This window comes from Tachysurus vachellii, chromosome 26 (assembly GCF_030014155.1).
Source record: "Tachysurus vachellii isolate PV-2020 chromosome 26, HZAU_Pvac_v1, whole genome shotgun sequence".
NCBI lineage: Eukaryota > Metazoa > Chordata > Actinopteri > Siluriformes > Bagridae > Tachysurus > Tachysurus vachellii.
The window spans coordinates 13,817,231-13,842,105 of record NC_083485.1 but is presented as its reverse complement, the minus strand read 5'-3'; the positions used below and the strand labels follow the sequence as shown (position 1 = coordinate 13,842,105).

The following is a 24,875-nucleotide window of genomic DNA, read 5'->3' as shown; positions in this document are numbered from 1 at the left end:
TGCCAATCAACCTACCATGCATGTCTTTGGACCGGGGGAGGAAACCGGAGTACCCGGAGGAAACCCCCGAGGCACGGGGAGAACATACAAACTCCACACACACAAGGCGGAGGCGGGAATCGAACCCCCAACCCTGGAGGTGTGAGGCGAACCACTAAGCCACTGTGCCATCTTAGAGAGAACAACAATTTTTTATTTAAATGGAATGAATGAGTTTAGATAGATCTTTAAAACAAAATTTACATAAAAACATTATGTTTTTAAAATATGTTTAATACATATTTGGTTTTTAAACGTGTTGGTTTTTAAATTATTTGTCTTTTTGCAGGTATTTATTAAATAATTCTAGTTGTATTATATAATATATTATTATTATTAATTTTCAAGCAGTACTTCCTATATTACGTTTTATATTATAGCTTATTAAAAAGTATTAAAGGACAAATCTTAAAGGTCAAGTCGTTTTTATCTGGATAATGACTCTTCTGCTTCTTGTGATATTTGCTTCCGCCACTAGATGGTGCTAGAATTAACTTTTTATAATTTCTCTAAACAAAAGCATGCTGAAGTAAGCAGGATGTCTGAGCAGCACAGAACCATGCTTAAAGACTGAATAAGTGATGAATAAGTATGTGTCTTCATGGCATTTGTTGTTCAGTACGTGAACAGTAAACTGTAAAGAATAAAGTGATTAAAGGTGAATTTTCTTTTCTTTTTTTTTTTTCAGTGATCCTTTGGAGGATCCTCAGCTGTATAATGGGTTTAATTGATTGACTTATAGTTTAATTGACACAACAGCAGCACTTTTCACTAACTAACACAGCACTAAACGGACAAAAAAAAAGTTTACACATTTTATAGTGTTATGTCGGAAAGAAAAATTAAACAAATATAAATTTAAATATTTAATTCTGAAATTAAAAAAAAAAGAATATTAAAATTAAAATGCAAAAATTTCTTAAAATGTACAAAACATCAGCAACAATAACCAGCTTTTTATATTTCAGAATATATTACTTTAAATCTGTACACTCTTAAAAAAAGGGTTCTTTGTGTAGTTATGGGTTATTCTCCTAAAACGGTTGCATGGACCTTTTCTCATCTCATTTTCTACCGCTTATCCGAACTACCTCGGGTCACGGGGAGCCTGTGCCTATCTCAGGCGTCATCGGGCATCAAGGCAGGATACACCCTGGACGGAGTGCCAACCCATCACAGGGCACACACACACACTCTCATTCACTCACGCACTCACACACTACGGACAATTTTCCAGAGATGCCAATCAACCTACCATGCATGTCTTTGGACTGGGGGAGGAAACTGGAGTACCCGGAGGAAACCCCCGAGGCACGGGGAGAACATGCAAACTCCACACACACAAGGTGGAGGCGGGAATCGAACCCCCAACCCTGGAGGTGTGAGGCGAACGTGCTAACCACTAAGCCACCGTGCCCCCTGCATGGACCTTTTAAAAAAAAAAAATACAATCCAGTTTTCTGTCTATAAAAATCTATATAATCTATCTAATGTGTGTGTGTGTGTGTGTGTTCTAAACACTATATAAGGTTCTAGTCTCATGAATAGGTTCTAGTTTGGAATAATTTCCAAACGGTGTCATGGACAACCTTTAAGGCTTCACGTACAGGACACAGGAGAGCACCTATAACAATCCTGAAGAATATAGAGAGGGAGAACTTTCAGAGTTCTTACTGTTATCTAGAACCACATAACATGTAACTTCTCACTTCCTTGTGATGTCATCAGTGTGCGGGTGACTCCAGACACACCAGACGGATCCCTGACAGAAAATCTGGTTTCAGTTTGATCGCATTTCAGTTGTTTACTTGATGCTCACTTGATCTAAAAATGTCCTAAGCTGTCAGTGTTTTAATATGTTCAGTAAAAAAAAACATTCAAACCAAAAAGTTAGGCCTCAAAGCGACCAATGAGTCTGGAGATGTACACTGATGACATCATGCAGACATGTTGATCCAGGAACAAGTCTTACCTGATAAAATCACATTCATATTCAAGAGTTCATCTCAGGTTATGTTCACAGCTTGAGTAAAACATGTGTAAATGTGCAGGGGGAAAACAGATTTTTGGCTTAATGTGTGTGTGTGTGTGTGTGTGTGTGTGTGTGTGTGTGTGTGTGTGTGTGTGTGTGTGTGTGTGTTTGTTTGTGTGGGTGTGAGAGAGAGAGAGAGAGAGAGAGAGAGAGAGAGAGAGAGAGAGTTTATTATTATTATTATTATTATTATTATTATTATTATTATTATTATTATTATTACTGTTGTTGTGGTTGTTATTGTTGTTATTATTGTTGTTCTTGTCATGTGCATGGGTTAGGGTTAGGGTTAGGGTTAGAAATAATTATGTTGTAATTATGTTGGTTTTGCTGTTGTAACATGGTGTATTGGTGTTGTAACATGGTGTATTGGTGTTGTAACATGGTGTATTGGTGTTGTTGTGACATGGTGTATTGGTGTTGTAACATGGTGTATTGGTGTTGTTGTGACATGGTGTATTGGTGTTGTTGTGACATGGTGTATTGGATTTTGTAACATGGTGTATTGGTGTTGTAACATGGTGTATTGGTGTTGTTGTAACATGGTGTATTGGTGTTGTTGTAACATGGTGTATTGGTGTTGTTGTAACATGGTGTATTGGTGTTGTTGTAACATGGTGTATTGGTGTTGTTGTAACATGGTGTATTGGTGTTGTTGTAACATGGTGTATTGGTGTTGTAACATGGTGTATTGGTGTTGTAACATGGTGTATTGGTGTTGTAACATGGTGTATTGGTGTTGTTGTAACATGGTGTATTGGTGTTGTAACATGGTGTATTGGTGTTGTTGTAACATGGTGTATTGGTGTTGTAACATGGTGTATTGGTGTTGTTGTAACATGGTGTATTGGTGTTGTTGTAACATGGTGTATTGGTGTTGTAACATGGTGTATTGGTGTTGTTGTAACATGGTGTATTGGTGTTGTAACATGGTGTATTGGTGTTGTAACATGGTGTATTGGTGTTGTTGTAACATGGTGTATTGGTGTTGTAACATGGTGTATTGGTGTTGTTGTAACATGGTGTATTGGTGTTGTTGTAACATGGTGTATTGGTGTTGTAACATGGTGTATTGGTGTTGTTGTAACATGGTGTATTGGTGTTGTAACATGGTGTATTGGTGTTGTTGTAACATGGTGTATTGGTGTTGTAACATGGTGTATTGGTGTTGTTGTAACATGGTGTATTGGTGTTGTTGTAACATGGTGTATTGGTGTTGTAACATGGTGTATTGGTGTTGTTGTAACATGGTGTATTGGTGTTGTAACATGGTGTATTGGTGTTGTTGTAACATGGTGTATTGGTGTTGTTGTAACATGGTGTATTGGTGTTGTAACATGGTGTATTGGTGTTGTTGTAACATGGTGTATTGGTGTTGTTGTAACATGGTGTATTGGTGTTGTAACATGGTGTATTGGTGTTGTTGTAACATGGTGTATTGGTGTTGTAACATGGTGTATTGGTGTTGTTGTAACATGGTGTATTGGTGTTTTTCCTGCTCCTGGGACACGCACACAGAGGTTTGGGAGCTCAGTGTTGCTTTAGTTAAAGCCCCGCGGTGCCGCTGATGGCTCGCGCTCCTCCTCCAAAAAGCCCCGCGGGGGCACGAGATGCTTCAATCAGATTATACCACTGGGTGTGTGGAGGTGGGGGGTTTAGAGGGGCTTCGGGGTGGGAAAGGGGTGAAGGGAGAGGGGAGAGGGGGGTAGGTAAGTCTCAGTGATGCTCCAGTCTTCATTCACTCCCCTCGCGCAGACAAACGCGGAGCTGATGCGCGGTTTGTTCACGGTTTGAAGTTGGACCTGTTTCTGACCTGTTGCATGACGCAAGCTGTGTACAATACCAACCCCTGTGTTCCCGGGCTGCTTAGATGTTCGTCCAACTCCACTGTCATGTAGTTCAGATAGTAAAAAAAGTTTTTTTTTCTTTAAGGTAGAGGAAAATAAATAAGGCACGTGCATGTAAACAGTGATAGTGAGACACGCGTTTGACAGCATGGCGGAAACGCACCGGATTCCCGTCACACCGGAGCCCTGAGAGCGGACAGCAGCGGGATATCAGTCCGTGGAAGATCAACCGGAAAGCGTGAAGCGCGGAGCCGCAATGGTGCTCACGCGGTGCGCGTTCATGCGCGCGTGTCTCGCGCTACTCATGCAAGCCAGCCAGTGGAGCGCCAGGGAGAGCTCGAGCTGCGACCTCAACAGGAAGGTAGGTTTCCTTCAACAAAACTGAATGAAATTAACGCAATTTAGACTTCAGGCATCATCAATATCATGTCTATATATTAAAAAAAAAAGGTTTAAAAGGTTGTTTGTGCCATTTTAAACTGCACAGCACAGGTTTGACACATTAGTGTAGAATTAAAAAAAAAAAGTGCATCAACCTGTTGCTCATTGTTGCATGATTAAATATCATTATTTAATCATTTCATGAACCTGAGCTGGAATAAAAAATATATAAGGAAATGTATAGAGCATGGAGTCATGAAGCACAAACATCCTGTTGGAATCAGTGTGTGCATTTTTATTACAATGTCAAGCTTAGAAGAAAAAAAAAAGCTATTTAACTTTAACCAAAAAAATAAATAAATAAATAAAAATAAATCACGCTTTTTAAACTGATAAATCCGTCATATTATCATAATCGTCTTAATACATTGTGTTTATTATATAGCTGTTTTTTTTTTTTTTTTTTACAGTAAATAAGACATCAGGTATTTATACTTTCTCATGTTCTCCTGCACCATTTGTGCATTTTCACCTAATATAATAAAGACACTACAAAAACAACATTAACCCGAAAATATTAAAAACTTCCTTCCCGTGTTTGTTGTTTATTTATTTATTTATTTATTTATTTATTTATTTATTTATTTATTTTTTAAATTAAGTACAAATCCTCCCACCTGATTGCATTATTCCACCCGAATGGAATGTGTAAAGATGTCCAGCAGAGTTCATTAATCTTTGCTGTCCTGCGACGTGTATTGCATTAAATGACATATTAACAGCCCATTACGGCAATTAGCGGCTTTCTAATAAACATTTGGGAAAAGTGTTAGTTCCTATAGCTGGGAACATTTCCTATATTTTGCAATCACGCACAATTACAGTTAGTCTGTAAAGTCTCAAAGACGTAATGCCTGAGTTGTAGAATAATGTCATTATTCTTATATTATTGTATAATAATGTCAGATTTATGGCAAATTCTTTCATATATAAACTAAAAAATCTGAAATTCATCATGAATGCAAATTTATAATTCTTTTATAATGACACAATCACGTACATTCTTCTATTCATAGCAAAGTGAGCTCAATTCCTTCCTGTGGACAATTAAGCGTGACCCACCGTCGTATTTCTACGGCACCATCCACGTGCCCTACACAAGGGTTTGGGACTACATCCCAGAGAACTCAAAAAAAGCCTTCCAGGAGAGCAATATTGTGTACTTTGAACTGGACCTCACTGACCCGTACACTATTTCAGCACTGACGCGGTGCCAGCTGCTACCGCAAGGTGAGAACCTGCAGGACGTTCTGCCGAGAGACATTTACCGCCGCTTGAAGAGGCATCTGGAGTATGTCAAGCTCATGATGCCATCGTGGATGACTCCAGATCAGAGGGGAAAGGGTCTGTATGCTGATTACCTATTCAACGCCATTGCAGGTAACTGGGAGCGCAAACGACCTGTATGGGTCATGCTCATGGTGAACTCGCTGACTGAGGCGGACATTAAGACGCGTGGTGTTCCAGTGCTGGACCTCTACCTGGCTCAGGAGGCAGAGAGGATGAAGAAGAAGACGGGAGCGGTGGAGAAGGTTGAGGAGCAGTGCCATCCTCTCAACGGGTTGAACTTCTCCCAGGTGGGTTATGTTCAATTGTACAATTCTTACAAAAAATATTTAGATTTTTTTCTCGGATGCCATACAAATAGCGTATGATGATTTTGTCAAACCGGTCAAACATACAAGCGACTACAAGAACTCCAATGAAAATCCTTTTCTAAAAGTAATGCAGCATAAAAACACATGATACAGTCAGATTTTCTGCTAACTTCCATGTCAAAGTGCTGTCTCTGCAGTATCAGCACTGAAATATTACTACAAGGCCTTGGGAGGGAAAGTGCCGTAGTGTTGCGTTTAAAGCTTCACGGGGCAGATGAGTGGCTGTGACTGGTGGAGAGACAGGGGGCCACAGCAGGTGTGGGGTTTCTATCAGCTGAACAAATAGTCTGCTCCTGGCGTGTCTTCCGTTATTAAGATAAATTTGAGAGTAATGGTTTTCGTCTGAACCCGACTCAAAACGCCCTTGTTGCAGGAGTCGGCTTATTAGGCAGCCGCAATTACGAGTGTCCTTCAAAGCACACAGAGCTGCTCAGAAATTGTGTAGCAACTTCTGGAATTTGGGGCTAATACAGGGACGGAACTAAGGGGATTACTCATGGCAATTTTAAGCTAACATTCAGACAGCTAAACACAGAGCTGGACTCACAGATGTCAGGTCTGTGCCGTGTAGTCAGCTCTGTCCTGCCGGTGTAATTGCTCTTATTATCATAGGACAGGCTGAAGATTGTCTGAAACACTTTCTCCTGCCTTGTGCAGGTTAATAATGAGTACAATCACGGAAGATGAATCTCTGATTCTGCAGACATTTCTCCCAGACATCAAGGTACCAAACTGTACCTCATTGTCTCTCATTGTCACAACAAATCACTTGTAGTTTGTCGTGCTTGATGCTTATTTTGTAGCTTGTGGGCGTGGCCTGTCTAGCAGTTTCACACTTACCAGTGTTTGATTTACGATAGATGGCATACGAGCTTCATTAGTAACGAACAAGAAGCATGAACAATCTTTTGTATTTCCTTCAAAGCTTTATTTCTTGAGAGTTTACATGTGACCGGATGAGAAGAAACCACAGTTCTGTTTATCTTTCATTTTTGCATGTCAAACATTAAAAGGTAGCTAAGAGTTGCAGGTTGAAAATCAACTTGTGAGTGGGGAACAGAAGAAAAGTCGATCCCCACATGTGATGCGATTGGTCAGAGGATTCCTCCAAAGGATCGGTCATATCTTAGGGTGAATGAAGGTTTTAACATTTTTTAAGTTTTACTGTGTTTCAGGTTTCCAAATGAAACAGACTAAAGGTGGCAAAAATTATGTATCTTAATTCAACAAGGAAAAGTACAGCTTGATTGTTGTAGTGTTGTTGGAGCTTTTAACGGCCTTTTTCCACCGAGGCAGTTTGAGTGCTGGTTCGGAGCCTAATTTAGAACCAGTTCTTTCTTTTTCGACAGCCAAAGCACCGGCTCTGAACCAGGAAAAGTGGTTCTTAAGTAGCACCAAAAGTTGCTGGTCTAGACTTAAGAACCGCTTGCGTCAGGAGCTGTGGGCGGGTCTACTGTTAGCGCATTTGATAATATACCTTATGTATTCTAATGTTTAATACACTTTTACTTTACCGCAATATGATCAATTATCAGCACACATGATAGTAAGTATCTACATGCTAAGGCTAACGTATTTCTGTGTTAATGATAAAATAACGTTATGTACCTTCTCGATTACAACCTCCGTTTATACAGATTACACGGAGCTGCACGTACACGTCGCATTTGGGTGTTAATGTAGGTTCACAAAGCCATGAGCATTAACAGTAAAGCAATATCCACAATTGTTGATGTGTTTGTGTTTGCCGCTGCTGCGCTAACATTGCTGGGAAACGTGACTCGTATACAGTGACGTCAGACTCGGCTCTGTGATGCTCTCTAGCCGGTGGTAAGACAAACCGGTTCTTAGACGGTTCGCCAGTGGAACCAACTTTGAACCAGCACCAGTGCAAGCTCTGAACCAGCACCCGGTTCTTTTTGGTGGAAAAGGGGCATATGAAAGGTCATGTTTCAGTAACTGTGTATGTTTGTCATTGTGGAAAAGCAGCCATAATATTTTTATAACAAGCTAATAATACAGTAAAGACAGGAAAATATCAGTGGAAGTAGCTTTCCAATATAATTATAGTTTGGGATGAAAAGATATACTTCCTGAAATGAAGCCATTTCTGCATGGTGAACCATCCCGAACATAAAAGTTATGAACAAAACTAGCATCCATCACCTAACCTCTCATCTTTCAGAGTTAATTATCTTTCTTTCAAAGCTACAAATCTTTATAAGACACTCGAAAAGTCCAAACTCATCTCCATCAGGAAATGTCTCAGTTCCCAGACCTTGTGGTGTGCAAGGTCTCCATGTCTATTAAGGAGAATGATTAGGTTGTCAAAGAAAACCCCTACCAGTCCCATCCAAAACATCCCTGCACATTCTCAGAGTGCTGCTGAACTTGGATTCGGGTTCTTCTAGACAGCATTCATTAGGAGAAATTTACTAGGAGCCAAAGACCTGAAGCAGCCCTCATCAAGGTGCTGTAGGTGGCATAGAGTTGGAAACTGTTAAGGGAAGTTCTAGGGTCTGGCTGCTGTCAGGGATGGTAATGAGGCGTAGAGTGATGATGAATGATGACGCGATTAGTTTCCATCCATCTCCAAGAGGAACACAGAGGAATGTGTGGTAACCTCGTTGTCCTCCTAGTTTGACAGTTTTGATGAAAACTTGTGAGAAATTCAAAAAGTAGCAAAGGCATTGACTCAGAAGTTAGACACAAAGTCCCAGGATGCAGTGCAGCTGAATGCAGGTAATGTCGAGTAAAAAGGAGACAACTGAGTTGGGCTTTGACTTTGTGAATAAGATTTCATGGATGAAACATACAAGATTATGGACATCACTGTCACTGGACTTTCATCCTTTCGTCTGGGTTCTTCGGTTCCTCCCACCTCTTTCAAAGGTGATATGGCTTCACAGTACCGTCGCTAGGTGTGAATGAATACGTGAATTTTGTCCAGCAGTAGACTGGTGTACAATCCAGACTGTATTCCCGAACTGGTATAAGCCCAGAGTTCCTGGGGTTGGCACTGGATTCACCTTGAATCTTAACTGTGGTTACTGAGGATGAACAAAGTTCTTTACATCGTCCTGACCAATCCAGAAACAGTACATTTTTGACAATACTGTAAATATGACAAACTGCTAAAAATCTAAAAGTTTTTGCACCCCAGAGTGGGAGCAGGTCAAATATGACTTTTTGTTCCAGCTGATCTTATATTTCACATTTTTTGTGAACTTGTCTGATCTTTTTTCAAGGAGCATCTCGTTTTAACCAAGATGTTATTACTAAAACGTTGAAGTTTGAGAACACAGTTGGTATGTTGGAGATATTTGAAGCATCGGAAAAGGATGCTATTGTTATCAACAGCATTGGAGATGTTGCTCATTTTTACTGAATTAAGGATATTATTCAATTTCTCAACACAATTATTTAACTCTTAAGGTGAGAGACACTGTCTTTCCATGCTGTCTGTTAAAATCTACTAGACCAAAAAAATAAATTCAGAATTTTTGGATTCTGATATTTCATTTATAAAAATTTCCTAAATCAGAATGAATAAAAATACATCCAGCTCCAGAATACAGTAGATTCTTTGAATAAAATCAGAAAAAGCCAAAACATTTTGTCTTTCGCAAATGTGGTTGTTTTCTATCTATTTTGTCTTTCACAAATGTGGTTGTTTGCAAATGTTTTTGTTAGTCTATCGCGTTTGTTTGGTTGAATTGAACCTGAATCGATTTGATCGACCGATTGCTGTCAGTCGTCGTGTCTCTCCGTCATATCCCCATTAGATCTTTTGATGGTATGTTGCGAGAAATGCCTAGAAATCACTGGAGCTTAGACTCTCCAAAACAGCAGTGGTCTTCTTTGTATTGGTAGTATTTAGGCAGGGAGCCATACACTCTGGGGAATTTAGCCAGAGCAGGAATACATATCCAAAGCTCTCACTAATCAGATTAAATCCAAATGACCGATATTTCCATCAAGAGCGGAAACAAAACACTCACTACACCATTTATTTGTTTTGTTTTGCTTTTCTGTGGTGAGCTGAATTCTGGGTAGTGATAATAATTCGTCCATGTGCTTAGAGTCAAATACCCAGATTGAGACGGATTGTATAATGCTGTTCTTCCCTGAGGGGGTTGATGATTACAAAGGAAACAAAAATAGCAGCAGTAAACCAACTCCATACAGAAATCATAATTCGCATTGGCCAGATTTGCACGCTGTTTAAACAGACTTCGCATGATCAAGACGTAGAATAACAGGTGGTTTCAATTCAGCTCATCTTAGGCAAAGAGAGTAATGTAGAGGGTAATGTTGGCGAGTTTATAGGGAGGTTTGACTAAGATTGCAAAGTGCAGACAGTTGTTTTGACGCTGCAGTGAGTTCAAGACCACTGAATTGGATCTGTCTGGATTTATTACTTTAGACAAAATGTGGGTTAATTTCACGATGTCCTGTCTCTGCGTATTCTCATTCATGCTCTTCCAAAGCTTTCAGACAGACAGTGATATGTTTTAATCCTGCTGGATTGATTGAGGCTTCTGCACTTCATACTGTGATCCTGCAGCCAACATCACTTCTAAGCCTATACTGTATAATAAAGACCGTATGACACTTTGGTAAAAACCTACCTATGCTGAACCCAAGGGTGCCAATATTTTTAATCCACAATATGTCAAATACAACAAAAATCCAGTATGCATTTTTCAATTGCTGAATATTAGATAATGTCCTTTCAAGAGGTAAAATACACTCGGTTATTTCTCTGGGTTTAAACTATTGGGTTCATTGTTGGTAGCTGGAGTACAGCAAAGTTCCAAACTACAGCGAAGTGAACACAAAGATGTTTGGGAGTCGGTCTAATTTAAATGTGGATTAGACATACACCTTGTGTAGTGGATTAGACATACACCTTGTGTAGTGGATTAGACATACACCTTGTGTAGTGGATTAGACATACACCTTGTGTAGTGGATTAGACATACACCTTGTGTAGTGGATTAGACATACACCTTGTGTAGTGGATTAGACATACACCTTGTGTAGTGGATTAGGAATCATTGGCAAACATTCACTACATTGACATTACTAGCTTTCAAGCCAGAGATATTTTGGGTCAATTTATTGATGATTGGTACCATGTCTAGCTCTACCCATGTGTCACAGTTAGATGCTCATGATGACTGGACAGAAAGAGGCAGCAAATTCGGATCATTCATTCACTCATTCATTTTCTACCGCTTGTGAGGGAGCCTGTGCCTATCTCAGGCGTCATCGGACATCAAGGCAGCATACACCCTGGACGGAGTGCCAACCCATCGCAGGGCACACACACACTCTCATTCACTCACGCAATCACAGACTAGGGACAATTTTCCAGAGATGCCAATCAACCTACCATGCATATCTTTGGACCGGGGGAGGAAACCGGAGTACCCAGAGGAAACCCCCGAGGCACGGGGACAACATGCAAACTCCACACACACAAGGCGGAGGGGGGAATCGAACCCCCAACCCTGGAGGTATGAGGCGAACGTGCTAACCACTAAGCCACCATGCCCCCCAAATTCGGATCAGTCATATAAAAATTTGGCTCAGAGATTTGTTGTTTGTATACTTTGTATGATTTTCCACCTTGTGCCCTGTATACTATCACGCCCTCACTTCCACCAGGACCTCGTGTACACATCGGTGGCCAGCAACTGCACTCACGGTATCAGATAGCTGGGATGTGCCGTCTACCCGTATCAGCGTCAATGGAGCTATTGAAATAAACCCAGTAAGGATCAGTGAAGAGTCTTGGGAGGTTTTTCAGGGCACTAATGCAGGATAGGGAGCGGGGGTTGAGGAATGAGGCGTTGGTGTCACGTTTCAGCCGCCCACAAGCACTTCAGAGGTTAAGCACCTTGCTGAAGGACAGAGCTTAGAGAAAGGGGCAGGTAATTGAGATTAGGACTTGTGCCGTATCTGAGATTTAAACCAGTGACCCAGTGTGCCAAGCTGCACAGTCGCCGGCACACGTCTCTGCTCCGGGGCTCTTGTTGCGTTTTCGGCAACGGCTCCAGATGAAGTTATGAAACGAGACGTCTGTCTCTATTTACAGATGTCTGAGTGAGATTAAAGGAAGCCTGCTATGCGAGATCCTTTCGCTCTCTGTGCAGCTGAGCTAGCATTCGCAGCGTAGAGGAGACGTTCCTGTCTCTCACAGCAGGTTATCAGAGCCAGGAGTGTCTACGTGCATCCTCGGCCAGCTGTCCTCCAGCGACCGCCCTTAATCCTTAATCTGATCAGCATCCAAACTCAGAAAGAGAGAAAAAGTAACTAAAGAAAAATCCTCCACTTCAAGGGTGAGATTTTAAGCGGCAAGTATATTTTAAGAAGTAATGTTCTCTGAGTAAATTTCACACTTATTCATGGACTAAATATAGTCAGTAGCAATAGACATAAATTCTATTTTCCATTTCGGTTCCATACGTAAACACAATTAATCAATGAGGTGCAGAATTAAACGTTCAACAACAACCCAGAGACTCGTATCAAAGCCTCGGTCTTGCCGATAGCTAACCGAGATCAAGACTGTGATAAAAACCTAGATTAAAGTCGACGCGATCAAATGAAGCAGGACTAAACAACATCATCCAGGCCAGACGCAGATGTAATTAAAGATATTATGAACTCATAGCCTTTCTCAAATGCCTAATATGCGTTACATAAATAACTTGCTGTGTTATTTACGCTAGTGTGGAGTCGTGACCTTTTCTTGTCCGAGCGTTAAATGGAACGTTTCCATTAAAGCAGACTCGCTCGTTTTATACTTTATTTCGGAATGGCTGGCAACGCCGTCGTTTTCCATGAGTGCTTGCAAGTCGAACAAAACACTTTGTGTGTGCGAGTGGCTGGGCGTCGACGAGACTGTTTTTTTGTCACGTCTGTTTCCACCGTAACACCTGCGTGAAAGTGTTTAGCTGTAAACGTGTATTGTTTTTAATAGAGGCTTATGTAATGCGGTGGTAGCCTTATGGAGCTACGTACGCTGTGATCGTGGACTTTTAGTGTTTTTGGCTTTATATTACAAACAAACTCTCATAGTTCACATTTGCTGATTGTTTGATATTCATTTTAGAGCTAAAATTAACGAACGACCCAGATGCATATCAGCTATTACCGTGTAGATAGTATCAAGAACAACAGATTAAAGATTAGTGTTAGTACCTGATGTACTGCTCTTATGGGTCACTATGTGCTTTTTATTTATTTATTTATTCATTTATTTATTTTTTAAAAGCAAGATTGTGATGGTAAAAGGAGGGGAAAAAACGAGAACAATTTTCCAGGTGCTGCAGTTTAACCACTTAATTTAATAAGATCACTACATATTTATTTTTTATGTCTGTTGATCCACTTCATGAGGAAGAAAAACATATGTTGAAGATCATATTGTTTTTTTGTTTTTTATATGAAAGTTTGATTTCTGAGGGAAAAAAGAATCTAACAAATTCTGACACTAATATCATCTGTACAGTATTTGACAATCCGGTAGTCTGGACGTGTCAGTAATCACACCTACAGATGAAATAAACGCAATCAGAACAATGTGTGACTCTGAGCTCACTGTATTAATTCCTCATTTCGTGCTGTATATACCGTGTTATATAGATATATAGTGCTGTTCCAGGAGCAGTGAGAGCTTTATAAAATGCATCATCCTGCCCCATTGTTCTTCCCCTGCAGTGAAACAACTGCTGAGAGACTCATTTGTGTCGACCCATAATGACTCTGCCCAATTACCAAGTGTGTGAGCTGTGCCTCTATTGTCCTCTCATTGGCAGACACACACCGGTCTTTAACGTGCTAATGCATTAGTGCCCTGTGAGCGTTAACAACGCAGTGTGCTGGGATTTGTACCTGTTGCCTTTGGCTTTTAGATGCACTTTAGTCAGAAGTTTTCTGGAACACAGGTGAAACTGTGAGGTTAAATTTGGTCTTAAAAGTTGATGCTTCTTAAACTTCTGAATAATTACGTTTTGATTCATCTGACAGAAATTTTCACAAAATATGTTGTAAACATATGTAAATTCATTTGGACCCCAATTCTTTCGACTGGTTTCGGACTACTGCTCTCACATATTACCATTAACTAACAGAAAAAGCTAACAAAGGATGCTAAAGAGCACTTTAGTTATCACACACTTACTGAAAATTACATGTGCGTTATTATACAATTCCTTTCTGAAATATTTCACAAAATTACAGGGTTTTTTTTTTTAGGACTTCAATATATAATACCATTACTATATTATGCTTTAAAAATAAAAAATAATAGAGCTACTGTTCAATACTATAACATACAATATATTACTATATAATATTTTTAGCATTTTGAATCTACTCTATAAAAACCATGCCACTTATAACGGTGACTGTTGTTCAAGTGGTGTTGTTTATGCTAATTGTTTTAGCACTCAGTTAACGTGATGCTAATTAGTGCTAACTCACTCTTTACTTAGCTTTATGAGTCTTGTAGCTCTCCAGCTGTGATGATGTTTCTAAAGTGATTTCAAATTCAAAATGGCCACCAATAAAGTTAGCATGCAAAACATGGTAATTAGCGCTAGCCTACATGAGCCTCGTAGCTCTGATACAATCTTGTGCAACAAACATGCAAGATCAAGTGGTTTTTGCTTAGCCTGTTTACAATGGTGTAGTTTTTCTAAATATTTTTATTCTACATACATATACAGTGCCACTTATTAACATTTGAGATTATTTCATTTGGTTTGAGCTGCAGGGATCATGACAACATGCTAATTAATGCTAAAGCATGCAGTCCAGTGATATTCGAAATGACAACATATGGAGAAGACTTGAGCTGACTGAATTATCGTTCTAATTGTCAGTTAACATAAACTAAATGCTGATTAGTGCTAATAACCTCCTACATGATGCATAACACAAACACTGAATGGCCAAACTTTGATGATTTCAGTTCAAACAAATGATTTCAGTTTCAAAATGGCTGCCACTACAGTATTCAGCTATACAGCATTCAGTGGTGATGTTTTTGTTATGTGAAACTGTTTGAACCTTTTGTGTGATTATTTTATTGAGCAAAACAATATGGTAAGATGCTTATCGGTAGTTATAAACATCTACTACTAGCTATATCGCTAGCTGTATAACTCAGGCAACGTTGAGTAAAGTCGGTCTTTCTTAAAATTAAGCATAAACTATCCAATTGGCCTTGTGTTGTATTTGATGTGGATGACCTTTCTTTAGCGTTTATCTGGATTATTCCGATCTATATAGGTATGTCTTTGTTAAGTGCACTTGTTTAGATTATAGGGAGCTTCCTATGAGGCTGGTGTACACTAGCATGCCTTCAGCTGCTTCTTATAGACGGAGAGAGAGAGAGAGAGAGAGAGAGAGAGAGAGAGAGAGAGAGAGAGCTTGCTGACTCCTGGCCAGCTGACTCACTTGACGTGATTAATAGGACAAGGAGAGAAATACTCAGTGGGAACACAGCTCGGACGACAGGGAGAGAGAGAGAGAGAGAGAGAGAGAGAGAGAGAGAGAGTTTCATGGCTAGCATGTAGCAAAAACAGATGGTGAATTCACACTTCTAGTTGTTGAGCCACTTATTGCTGCCCTGACAGACTTCCTGACAGACACAAACATAACACACATACACACACACACACATACACACACACACACACTTTTCCATATGTATTTAATACGAATGAAACAAATTAATATTACTGATAAAACAAAACAAATACTTTATTTGATACTCAGTCGTGTTAATGTATAATAATGTATATAGGAAAATATATATTTTCTGTCCTGCTATAAAATAGGAATAGTTATTCAAATAAAACTATGGCACAATAAAATCCTGAAATCAAAATTCAACAATTGAAAGAGTGAAAGATTTTACTGTGAAAAGTTTCTCCTTATTGTGACGATGATCCTGTAGCTACATTTATTATTGAAATTGAATTATGTTTTTCTGTTTTTCATCAGAAACTATTACGTCGTTATAGGCGCTAGACATGAGCTCATCGGACATAAGATTAAATCGTTTTAATAAAAAATTTGACCTATTTACATAGATAACCATAAGCGACGAGTCAAAGTTTGTGCATTCTTCCTTCTCAGGTCCCGTTACACAATGGCCTCTTCTACGGGGCCGAAAGCTCATGCATGCGTGTTGGAGTCCCTTTTAAAAACAGCCCCGTCGGAGCCCGTTTCACGCTGCCACTCAGTGCTGTTTGAAGTCTCGGTGCTTCGTTCCCTCACCACTTAAACACATGTAAAGTGAATCAGACGAGAGGTTGTGGGTTTCCACCAGTTCTCCCTGTCTGGCCTGAGTTCTAACTGACTGTGTGTGTGTGTGTGTGTGTGTGTGTGTGTGTGTGTGTGTGTGTGTGTGTGTCTGTTTGAGTTCCCCCACCCCCTTCAGAGCCCCCGCTCCTTTTTTTTTCACTCCCCTCCCTGTATTGTTTACTTTTTGTCCTGGCTTGGAGAAAATTCCACACGCCCAGATGAAACGGCGGGTGTTTTTCGGGGTCATTTACACCCGGAGTGTGTTTGTCTTTGGGGATGGGGGATTTTTTTTTGTCCACCTCCATGTGCCAACCTCGTAAAAAGCTGAGCGACAAGAAGCCCTCTGTTTTCTCTCCTCTCCCTCTTTCTCTCTCTCTCTGTCTCTCTCTCGTTTCTCACTCGAGCTGCTGCTACCTTTAGCACATCTGTCTTTTCCTTATTCGTGCCACACGTTTTCATGACTCTTGCCGTTTGTTTGATTTAAGCTCGTGCAAGCTGCTTTTTAAATACATTTCCATAGAGTGCCAGCGCGTGCCAAGCTCCCTTGGTTCCTGTGGATTTATACTGCAACTGTTTCAAGTGTGTTTTAAAGGAAGACCAAAATCCAGTGGCTAGCTAAGCTCTGGGTATATCTTCTCTCTCTCTCTCTCTCTCTCTCTCTCTCTCTCTCTCTCTCTCTCTCTCTCTCTCTCTGTATTTATGTGCTGTTGACTGGCGTTAGTGGTTTGCTAGGCAGGCAGATCTGCGATGTCTACATTAGTTTTGTAGTTGGTTAAGAAACCACTGAGGGATGATCATTTTACACCGCATGCGCTTCTGCATCCGATAGGATGGTGTATGTGTGTGTATGTGGGGGTGGCTGGGGGACTGGGTTATTTGTTGTTGTAGTTTTTTTTTCCACTACACACACAGCGAATTCTTATCCAAGCTTCTCCGTACATGTGTATTTTTATCGCAGGATGTACACACTACAAACAAGAAAGCCACAGTAGCTCGGTCCAAAGGGTTGACGTTCGGGTTGTACATCGTTGAAGAATTCAATTGCTTACGACTGCGGCGTAGCAGCTAATCTTGTTTGCATGACCTTTGTGTTTACAGAGCAAACAGAAGATAAAAAAAACACAACATTGAGGTAGAACCAGACAGAACGAAGGCTATGGCACTCGGCACTCGGATAGGCACTCGGATATGCAGAACGCAGAAACAGAACAAAACGAGCTTTCTCAAAGTAGTTGGCAGCATGAATTACAGGCTAGCAAACTGTCACAGGAATTTTAACTTTATATGATATTAACAACGTAATAGCTAGGTCAGATTAGCCATTTTAATCTAGCTGTGGACATGGTGTATTTGGTTTGTGAGAATTGCAAACAGTTGACAAATCTTGGAAGACCTTTTGAGCTAGCTTGTAAATTGTTATCATTTGTTTTATGCGAATTGTATTTAGCATAAGGTTTGGGATGTGTAGTGACATTCTGGCTAGCAAACAATCCTCAGTGCTAGCTTTGTGTTATGTAATATGAGCTAGCTAAGATAAACCACTTTGAGCTCATTGGCAGTGTACTTTTTGTATTGAAAAAAGCACCGCTCTCATCAACAAATACTTTCAAATTTCAGAAGCTAGCTAGGATTAGCCACGTTGAGTGGCTAGTTTAGTTTCGGATAAAACTTTAAAGCACATTTTAACGCACAGGAAAAACTCCCTTAATATGTCAACTTTTGTTTGTTATTCATTTGGTCAATTTCTTAACAATAAACACAGATATGTTTAGCAAACTAGCCCGAAAAAAAACAATACCAATGTAACTTAACAGTTTAGCCGCTTTAAGTTAATTTAGATAGCCAGGCAAATATCTCGCCGTGCTGAAGTAATGCTAATGTTTTTCCCTTTGCCTCGTGTTCGGTTTGTTTTGTAAATGCTGCTCTATGGTGATTTTGTGGACTACCACACGTCTGAGTGCTTCATTCTTATATTTCTGAGTTATATTTCAAAGCCGGTTTCTGTGTTCAGTCTGGACAAACTTTAGGTTGAGGGAATAAAACACTAGAGGGTTTGTCAATGACCAACACCTTTACACTGCTTTCCCACAATCCTGTGGGTCTGGCATGCTGCATGATTGAGCGATGTGGGCTGGGTTCGGCTGCCATGCTTTTGTATTTGATACTGATTCCCCCTGACAGGCTAAATATTTGTCTGTGGCCGAGCACGAAGGAAAGCGAGGACCTTTAAAGTATGAGGGAGATGTAACAGAAAGGTGGTTTTGTGTGTACGAGTGTGTGTGTGTGTGTAGTGTGTATGGATGCAGTGAGTGGGAACGTGTTGAGGTTCAGGTTGATAAGTGGCGATGGCAGACTGAAAGCCGCAGTTTGTACTCACTTAACATAATACAACACTTCTCATTTAAAATAATACGCCATGCCGTTAACTCACATGGTTTCTACTGCACTGAAGAGCATGTCAAACAATGCTGTGGTTTCTGTGCAGCTCGTTTGATGGACACACAGACACCTGATGTCAGACAATACCAGATGGTGAGGTCAGATTACAGACAATCAACTTCTAATGAGATGAATAATACCTCCTGTAATGATCTCACTTCCTGACTAAATTCGATCTGTTTTCTAGTATGATACAGTAGGATGACAGTTTTCTAGTATTTACTTTCTGCTGATAGGCCTGAGATGCACAAACATGTTCATTGCTACAAGCTTGTGTCTTTCCCCTACAAGATGATTTGTTGTGAGTCTTGATTTGTGACACATCTGATTCATCTGATTCGATCCAATTTAATTCATTGTTTTGATTTGACCTGAAACTATACAGTGTTTTTTATAGAAAGGTCATGACTGAGATTAACAGGCATCAAGGCCACATGTCTTACTAGGGCCTACTGGCATTAAGACTTCTGTTAGCACTGACAGACATCAAGGCCACACCTCCTCTTAGGACTGATAAGCATCAAGGCCACACCTCCTTTTAGGACTGACTGGCATCAAGGCCACACCTCCTTTTAGGACTGACTGGCATCAAGGCCACACCTCCTTTTAGGACTGACCGGCATCAAGGCCACGCCTCCTATTAGGGCCAACAGGTATCAAGCCCACATCTCTTGTTAGGACTGACCGACATTACGGCTACACCTTCTCTTAGGACTAACAAGGCAGCAAGACCACACCTCTTAATAGGGCCTACCGGCATAATGGTTAGAGAGTCTGACTCGTAACCCGAAGGTTGTGGGTTTGAGTCTCGGGCCGGCCACGACTGAGGTGCCCTTGAGCAAGGCACCGAATCTCCCCCAACTGCTCCCCGGGCACTGCAGCATAAATGGCTGCCCACTGCTCCGGGTGTGTGTTCACTGCTGTGTGTGTGTTCATGGTGTGTGTGTTCACTGCTGTGTGTGTGCACTTTGGATGGGTTAAATGCAGAGAACGAATTCTGAGTATGGGTCACCGTACTTAGCCGTATGTCACGTCACTTTCACTTTCATTAAGGCAACACCTCTTATTCGGACTGAGGGGCACAAAGGCCACACCTCTGACTAGAATTTACAGGCATCAAGGCCACACCTCCTATTAGGACTGACAGGCATCAAAACAGGCACAAAGCACATGCTTTACACAATGAGTGATAAACAAAAAGGCTACAATTCCTTCAATGCTCAGAGCTCAAAGACAGTGTCTTCCTTCCATAACTGACAGGCACAAAAACCACTCCTTCTTCTGGGATTTCCAGGCAAAAAGAAGTATGGAAATCTGTTGTGTTCGCTCTCTCATGCCTAGAACGGATATTGTGTTTGTTGCCATAGAAACAGACAAGCCACCGAGACATCAGTAAGATTGAATCTGGCGAACAAATGTAGTTGAAATGTTTATGTTTGTGTGTGTGTTTTAATAATGATAACGACTGGGAGAGAGAATGTGCTGTATTGCTAACCCAGCTAATCCTTCATTCCTGGTTTACACAAACTTTACACAAAGATTTTTTTCTGTCTCGTGTTCAGATATTCTGTAGACCCGCATAGTTTCATATCAAAACCATATAGACCTTGTGTGTGAGTGTGAGAGTCGTTAACTCTCACTTTATTTTATTATGATACTGATAATATTGTCTTAATTATAAACCTAAATTGTGCTGTTCAGTTTCTGCCTTTGTGCCTTGATTTCTAAGAAAAAGGTTGCTGGAGTATAATAATGACTGGTAAGTGAGTGTGTGTGTGTGTGTGTGTGTGTGTGTACACACTCTAGTAATCCAGGCATCTTGGTGCCATCAGCGTTTTCCCGTGGAATGCACGGGTCAGCTCGCGGAGGCAGGACCTGCAGAGTGCCTGGAGGATCAAAGCTCACACTCCACTAAGATAGCAAACTCACACACCCTGTCTGACCTACACTAGTGTGTGTGTATGTGTGTGTGTGTGTGTGTGTGTATAAGCCAGGCTCCCTCAGACACACAGCGATGACAGGTCTGTCTTTTCAGGCCCAGAAGAGAAACTGCTGTTGAAAGACTGAGCGCTCTGTGCACTCCATGAAACGATCGAATGCTTTCAGTGCTTGCTCGGTCTGCAGCTCTTTTAACATGTAATCACAGTTATATATCAAAAGCCTTCTTTCAAGCTAGTATTTCAGCAGTTCGTTCTTCTAGATCGGACAGAATCCAGCATTCGACTTTAGTCGATCTAGGTTCTGCGTCCGGTTCCTGTGAAGTTGTTTCCTCAAGTCATCTAACTCAGTGGTCCCCAACCCCCGTGGACCAAATGGTACCGGGCCGCCCAAGGAACATTAAATTATTTCCATTTTATTTACTGTGGTGTATTTCTCTCGGGTTTGTGCGACTTTCCATGGACGAGAGTTTAACTGAGAGACGTCAACGGAGCTGAGAGACGTCACCTAAAGCCGCACCAATACCGCACATGCGCAAAATATCGTGATATCGAGCCGGTTTTAAGTGACGTCTGCAGCTGAGCGGCTGCAAGCGGCAGTGGCGTTGTAGCTTTGGTGGAGAGAAGGTGTGTATCGCTCTTCTCTCTGTTCACTGGTACTTTCTCATGTTTAACAGTGCTTGGTGTACGTGTATATTGTGTTTGCTCAAATTTAACCCACAAATTAGCAAAAACGAGTACGAAACAGACGTCATTAGAAAGTTAGAAACTCTGCCGGTGTTCTGGATTAAAGTCATGGCGGAATACACTGAGATTGTCACCACAGCACTTAAATCCCTATTGCCATTTCCGACATACTATCTGTGTGAAGCGGGGTTTTCTGCAGTGACGGCAACCAAAACAAAACAACAGAATAAACTGGACATAAGCAACACACTTCGGGTGTCATTGTCTCCTATTACCCCAGATGGAACCGTCTCGTTGCAAAGAAACAAGCTCAGGGTTCTCATTGATTTAGCGTTGTAGTGAGTTAAAATGTTAAATCACTTTATATTCATTTTTTGGTGTAACTGTATTTTATTTTGAAGGGATGTTTAATTTCACTCACTCACTCATTTTCTACCGCTTATCCGAACTACCTCGGGTCACGGGGAGCATGGGCCTATCTCAGGCGTCATCGGGCATCAAGGCAGGATACACCCTGGACGGAGTGCCAACCCATCACAGGGCACACACACACACACTCATTCACTCACGCAATCACACACTACGGACAATTTTCCAGAGATGCCAATCAACCTACCATGCATGTCTTTGGACCGGGGGAGGAAACCGGAGTACCCGGAGGAAACCCCCGAGGCACGGGGAGAACATGCAAACTCCACACACACAAGGTGGAGGTGGGAATCGAACCCCCAACCCTGGAGGTGTGAGGCGAACGTGCTAACCACTAATCCACCGTGCCCCCTGTTTAATTTCAATTATATTAAAATTATTAAATCAAAACAACCTAAAATATAAACAATCAACACGGCCCCCCACGCAACCCCCCACCCCCCAGCGGGCCGCGGTAAAATGATCAAACGTTGACCGGTCCGCGGCGATAAAAAGGTTGGGGACCACTGATCTAACTGATGTAAATTTGTAGAAAAGAAAAGTATCTGATGGTTCATTCTTGCTGCTGCCGCCTGATGTGTAGTCCACTTTAGTGTGTAGTGTTTTCTATATAGTTGACACCTTCTGCTTATAGTCAGCAATGCTTCCAAGTGGATAACCTAAAAATCTACCCTTCCTCAAAATCTTAACCCGTCTTCTGTGGATCGTCTCAGCACCTGGATGTACCTAATAGCTGCTGCTGTACTAATAAAGACCCTGAAGTTCAGACTGTACATCATCCAAACACACTTTCTACTGTTTGACTTTTTATTATACAATAAGTATATAGAGTAATGATTTATAATCATACTATCTGGTATCACCCAGAAGAGGATTAGTTCCCTTTTGAGTCTGGTTCTTTTCAAAGTTTTCTTTATCATATCATCCCAAGGAGTTTTTCTTCACCATTGTAAAGTCTGGACAGATAAAACTGGTTTGATTTGAATATATGGCTCAGGTTTTATCCAGCATCAACATTGTTGGTGTATTTCGACGTTTATGACTCTTGTTCAGTCCGGTCGTGTTCATCTTCTGACTGGCAAGCAGAACTTTAGTCTGGTTTTCTGCTGACATGTGTTTTCTGAAAGAGTTAAGCTGTCTGGAAAGTACTCTAGACTGCCAAAAGAACCACGATTGGGCTCTTGAGCAAGACCTAAAACCTTCAACTGCTAATCCAAGCTCTACACTTGGATTAGATTCTAACTCGCTTTGAGTAAAAACGTCTGCCAAAGGAATAAACTGAGATGTATCTGAGAAAGTTCCCTTAACACCGGCGATCACTTCCAGGACTACTGGCATGGTCATCCATCTGTGTAAATCTTCCCATTTGGACACAAGAATGGTTAACATGTTGGTTTCTCAGCGCTCTTTCAGCTGCTTGTGTGGGATTGTGGATTTTGGCTTCTAGGGTGACCTTGGATGACTATGAGAGCTGGTTTTCAAGCAGCATTCTTACAGAAAACGAAAACAGTAGTAAAGTTCTTAGAAAAACGGATGACCATCTGCAGATCACCGGATTTTTGTTCATAACTTCATCAAAGCTAATACGTAACGTGTAACTAATGTACCAAAGTCATGAGAAAAAGGTTAACGCCATCAGGCAAGATCATTAGCAAGGGAGTGTGAAGTTGTACATCAGTGGATGGAGACACAGCCATGAGACACCATGGCTAGTCCAGGAAAGAATGACGACCAGCTCCAGATTTCCCACTTATGGTCATAACTGCGTCAAAGATCATTTGTAAAACTAGCAATTGTGCCAAGATGTTGCAAAAAGCTGGGGGCACGGTGGCTTAGTGGTTAGCACGTTCGCCTCACACCTCCAGGGTTGGGGGTTCGATTCCCGCCTCCGCCTTGTGTGTGTGGAGTTTGCATGTTCTCCGTGCCTCGGGGGTTTCCTCCGGGTACTCCGGTTTCCTCCCCCGGTCCAAAGACATGCATGGTAGGTTGATTGGCATCTCTGGAAAATTGTCTGTAGTGTGTGATTGTGTGAGTGAATGAGAGTGTGTGTGTGCCCTGCGATGGGTTGGCACTCCGTCCAGGGTGTATCCTGCCTTGATGCCTGATGACGCCTGAGATAGGCACAGGCTCCCCGTGACCCGAGGTAGTTCGGAGATGCGGTAGAAAGTGAGTGAGTGAGTGTGAGTGTTGCAAAAAGTCACTACTGTAAAAAGAAATTACGCTTGAGGAGTAGTATTAACTTCTACCCAATAGCCCTCCAGCAAACTCCCAGCCTATAAAACACTTCTTTCCCCCCAAGTTAATCTTTAACCTGTACTATCACATAATACGCCTAATAAATAACCAAAGCCATTAACAGCAGACCGGTTTTCTTTTTCTCACTCACTCTCTCTCTTTCTTTCTCACTTATTTGTTCTCGAGTTCTTTTCTTTTATCCTCCCTTCCTATCCACATGGGTCTGGTTTAAATTAGACCTCTTCCATACTTTCCCATTATTCTCCTGAGCAAACAGGCTGCAAATCCTGAGCACAGCATGTCCGCTTAAAACTTTACCCCAATGCTAACACTGTGTTTACTGCGAACAAAAAAAATCTTCATGACATTATATTCCATTATGATCCTTTTTGTGATCTTGGGGTGACCACAAAAATCTGGTGGTGGGCATTGGGGGAAATCCTTACATGGATGATGTCACTGAGTCTTTCCTTTGCTTGTTTGCACTCCGTAGTGGTGTAATGGTTGATGTGATGTGATGTGATGTGTGTGTGTGTGTGTGTGTGTGTGTGTGTGTGAGAGAGAGAGAGGTTAAACCCATTTAGGTAAGTCCATTAGCACGGAAGTGTGACGCTGTCCATCAGCGGAGACGACATCGTATTAGGAGGTAGTAGAGTGAATTTGGTCGTGGTTTCTCTGTAACAATGATCTGATCTCAGATCTGATGCCTGTGTGTAGGTTGTCTTGTCAGAACCAAGGACGGCTAGAGGGAGCATGAGCAAAATAAACGTGAAAGGGAAAGTGTGACCCTGAGCAAAAAGCACAC

The 24,875-nt window shown here is 41.3% G+C and overlaps 1 protein-coding gene across 1 annotated transcript in view; it reads left to right on the top strand.

The window, feature by feature from the left end:
• Positions 1 to 3,784: 3,784 nt before the first annotated feature.
• The window catches only part of trabd2a (TraB domain containing 2A), a 60,130-nt gene continuing 39,039 nt past the window's right edge, over positions 3,785 to 24,875 (top strand). The window contains exons 1-2 of the mRNA XM_060863679.1: positions 3,785 to 4,279; positions 5,376 to 5,936. Of these exons, the coding sequence (XP_060719662.1) occupies positions 4,175 to 4,279; positions 5,376 to 5,936 (666 nt within the window). The 5' untranslated portion in view covers positions 3,785 to 4,174. The remainder of the gene's footprint in view (positions 4,280 to 5,375; positions 5,937 to 24,875) is intronic.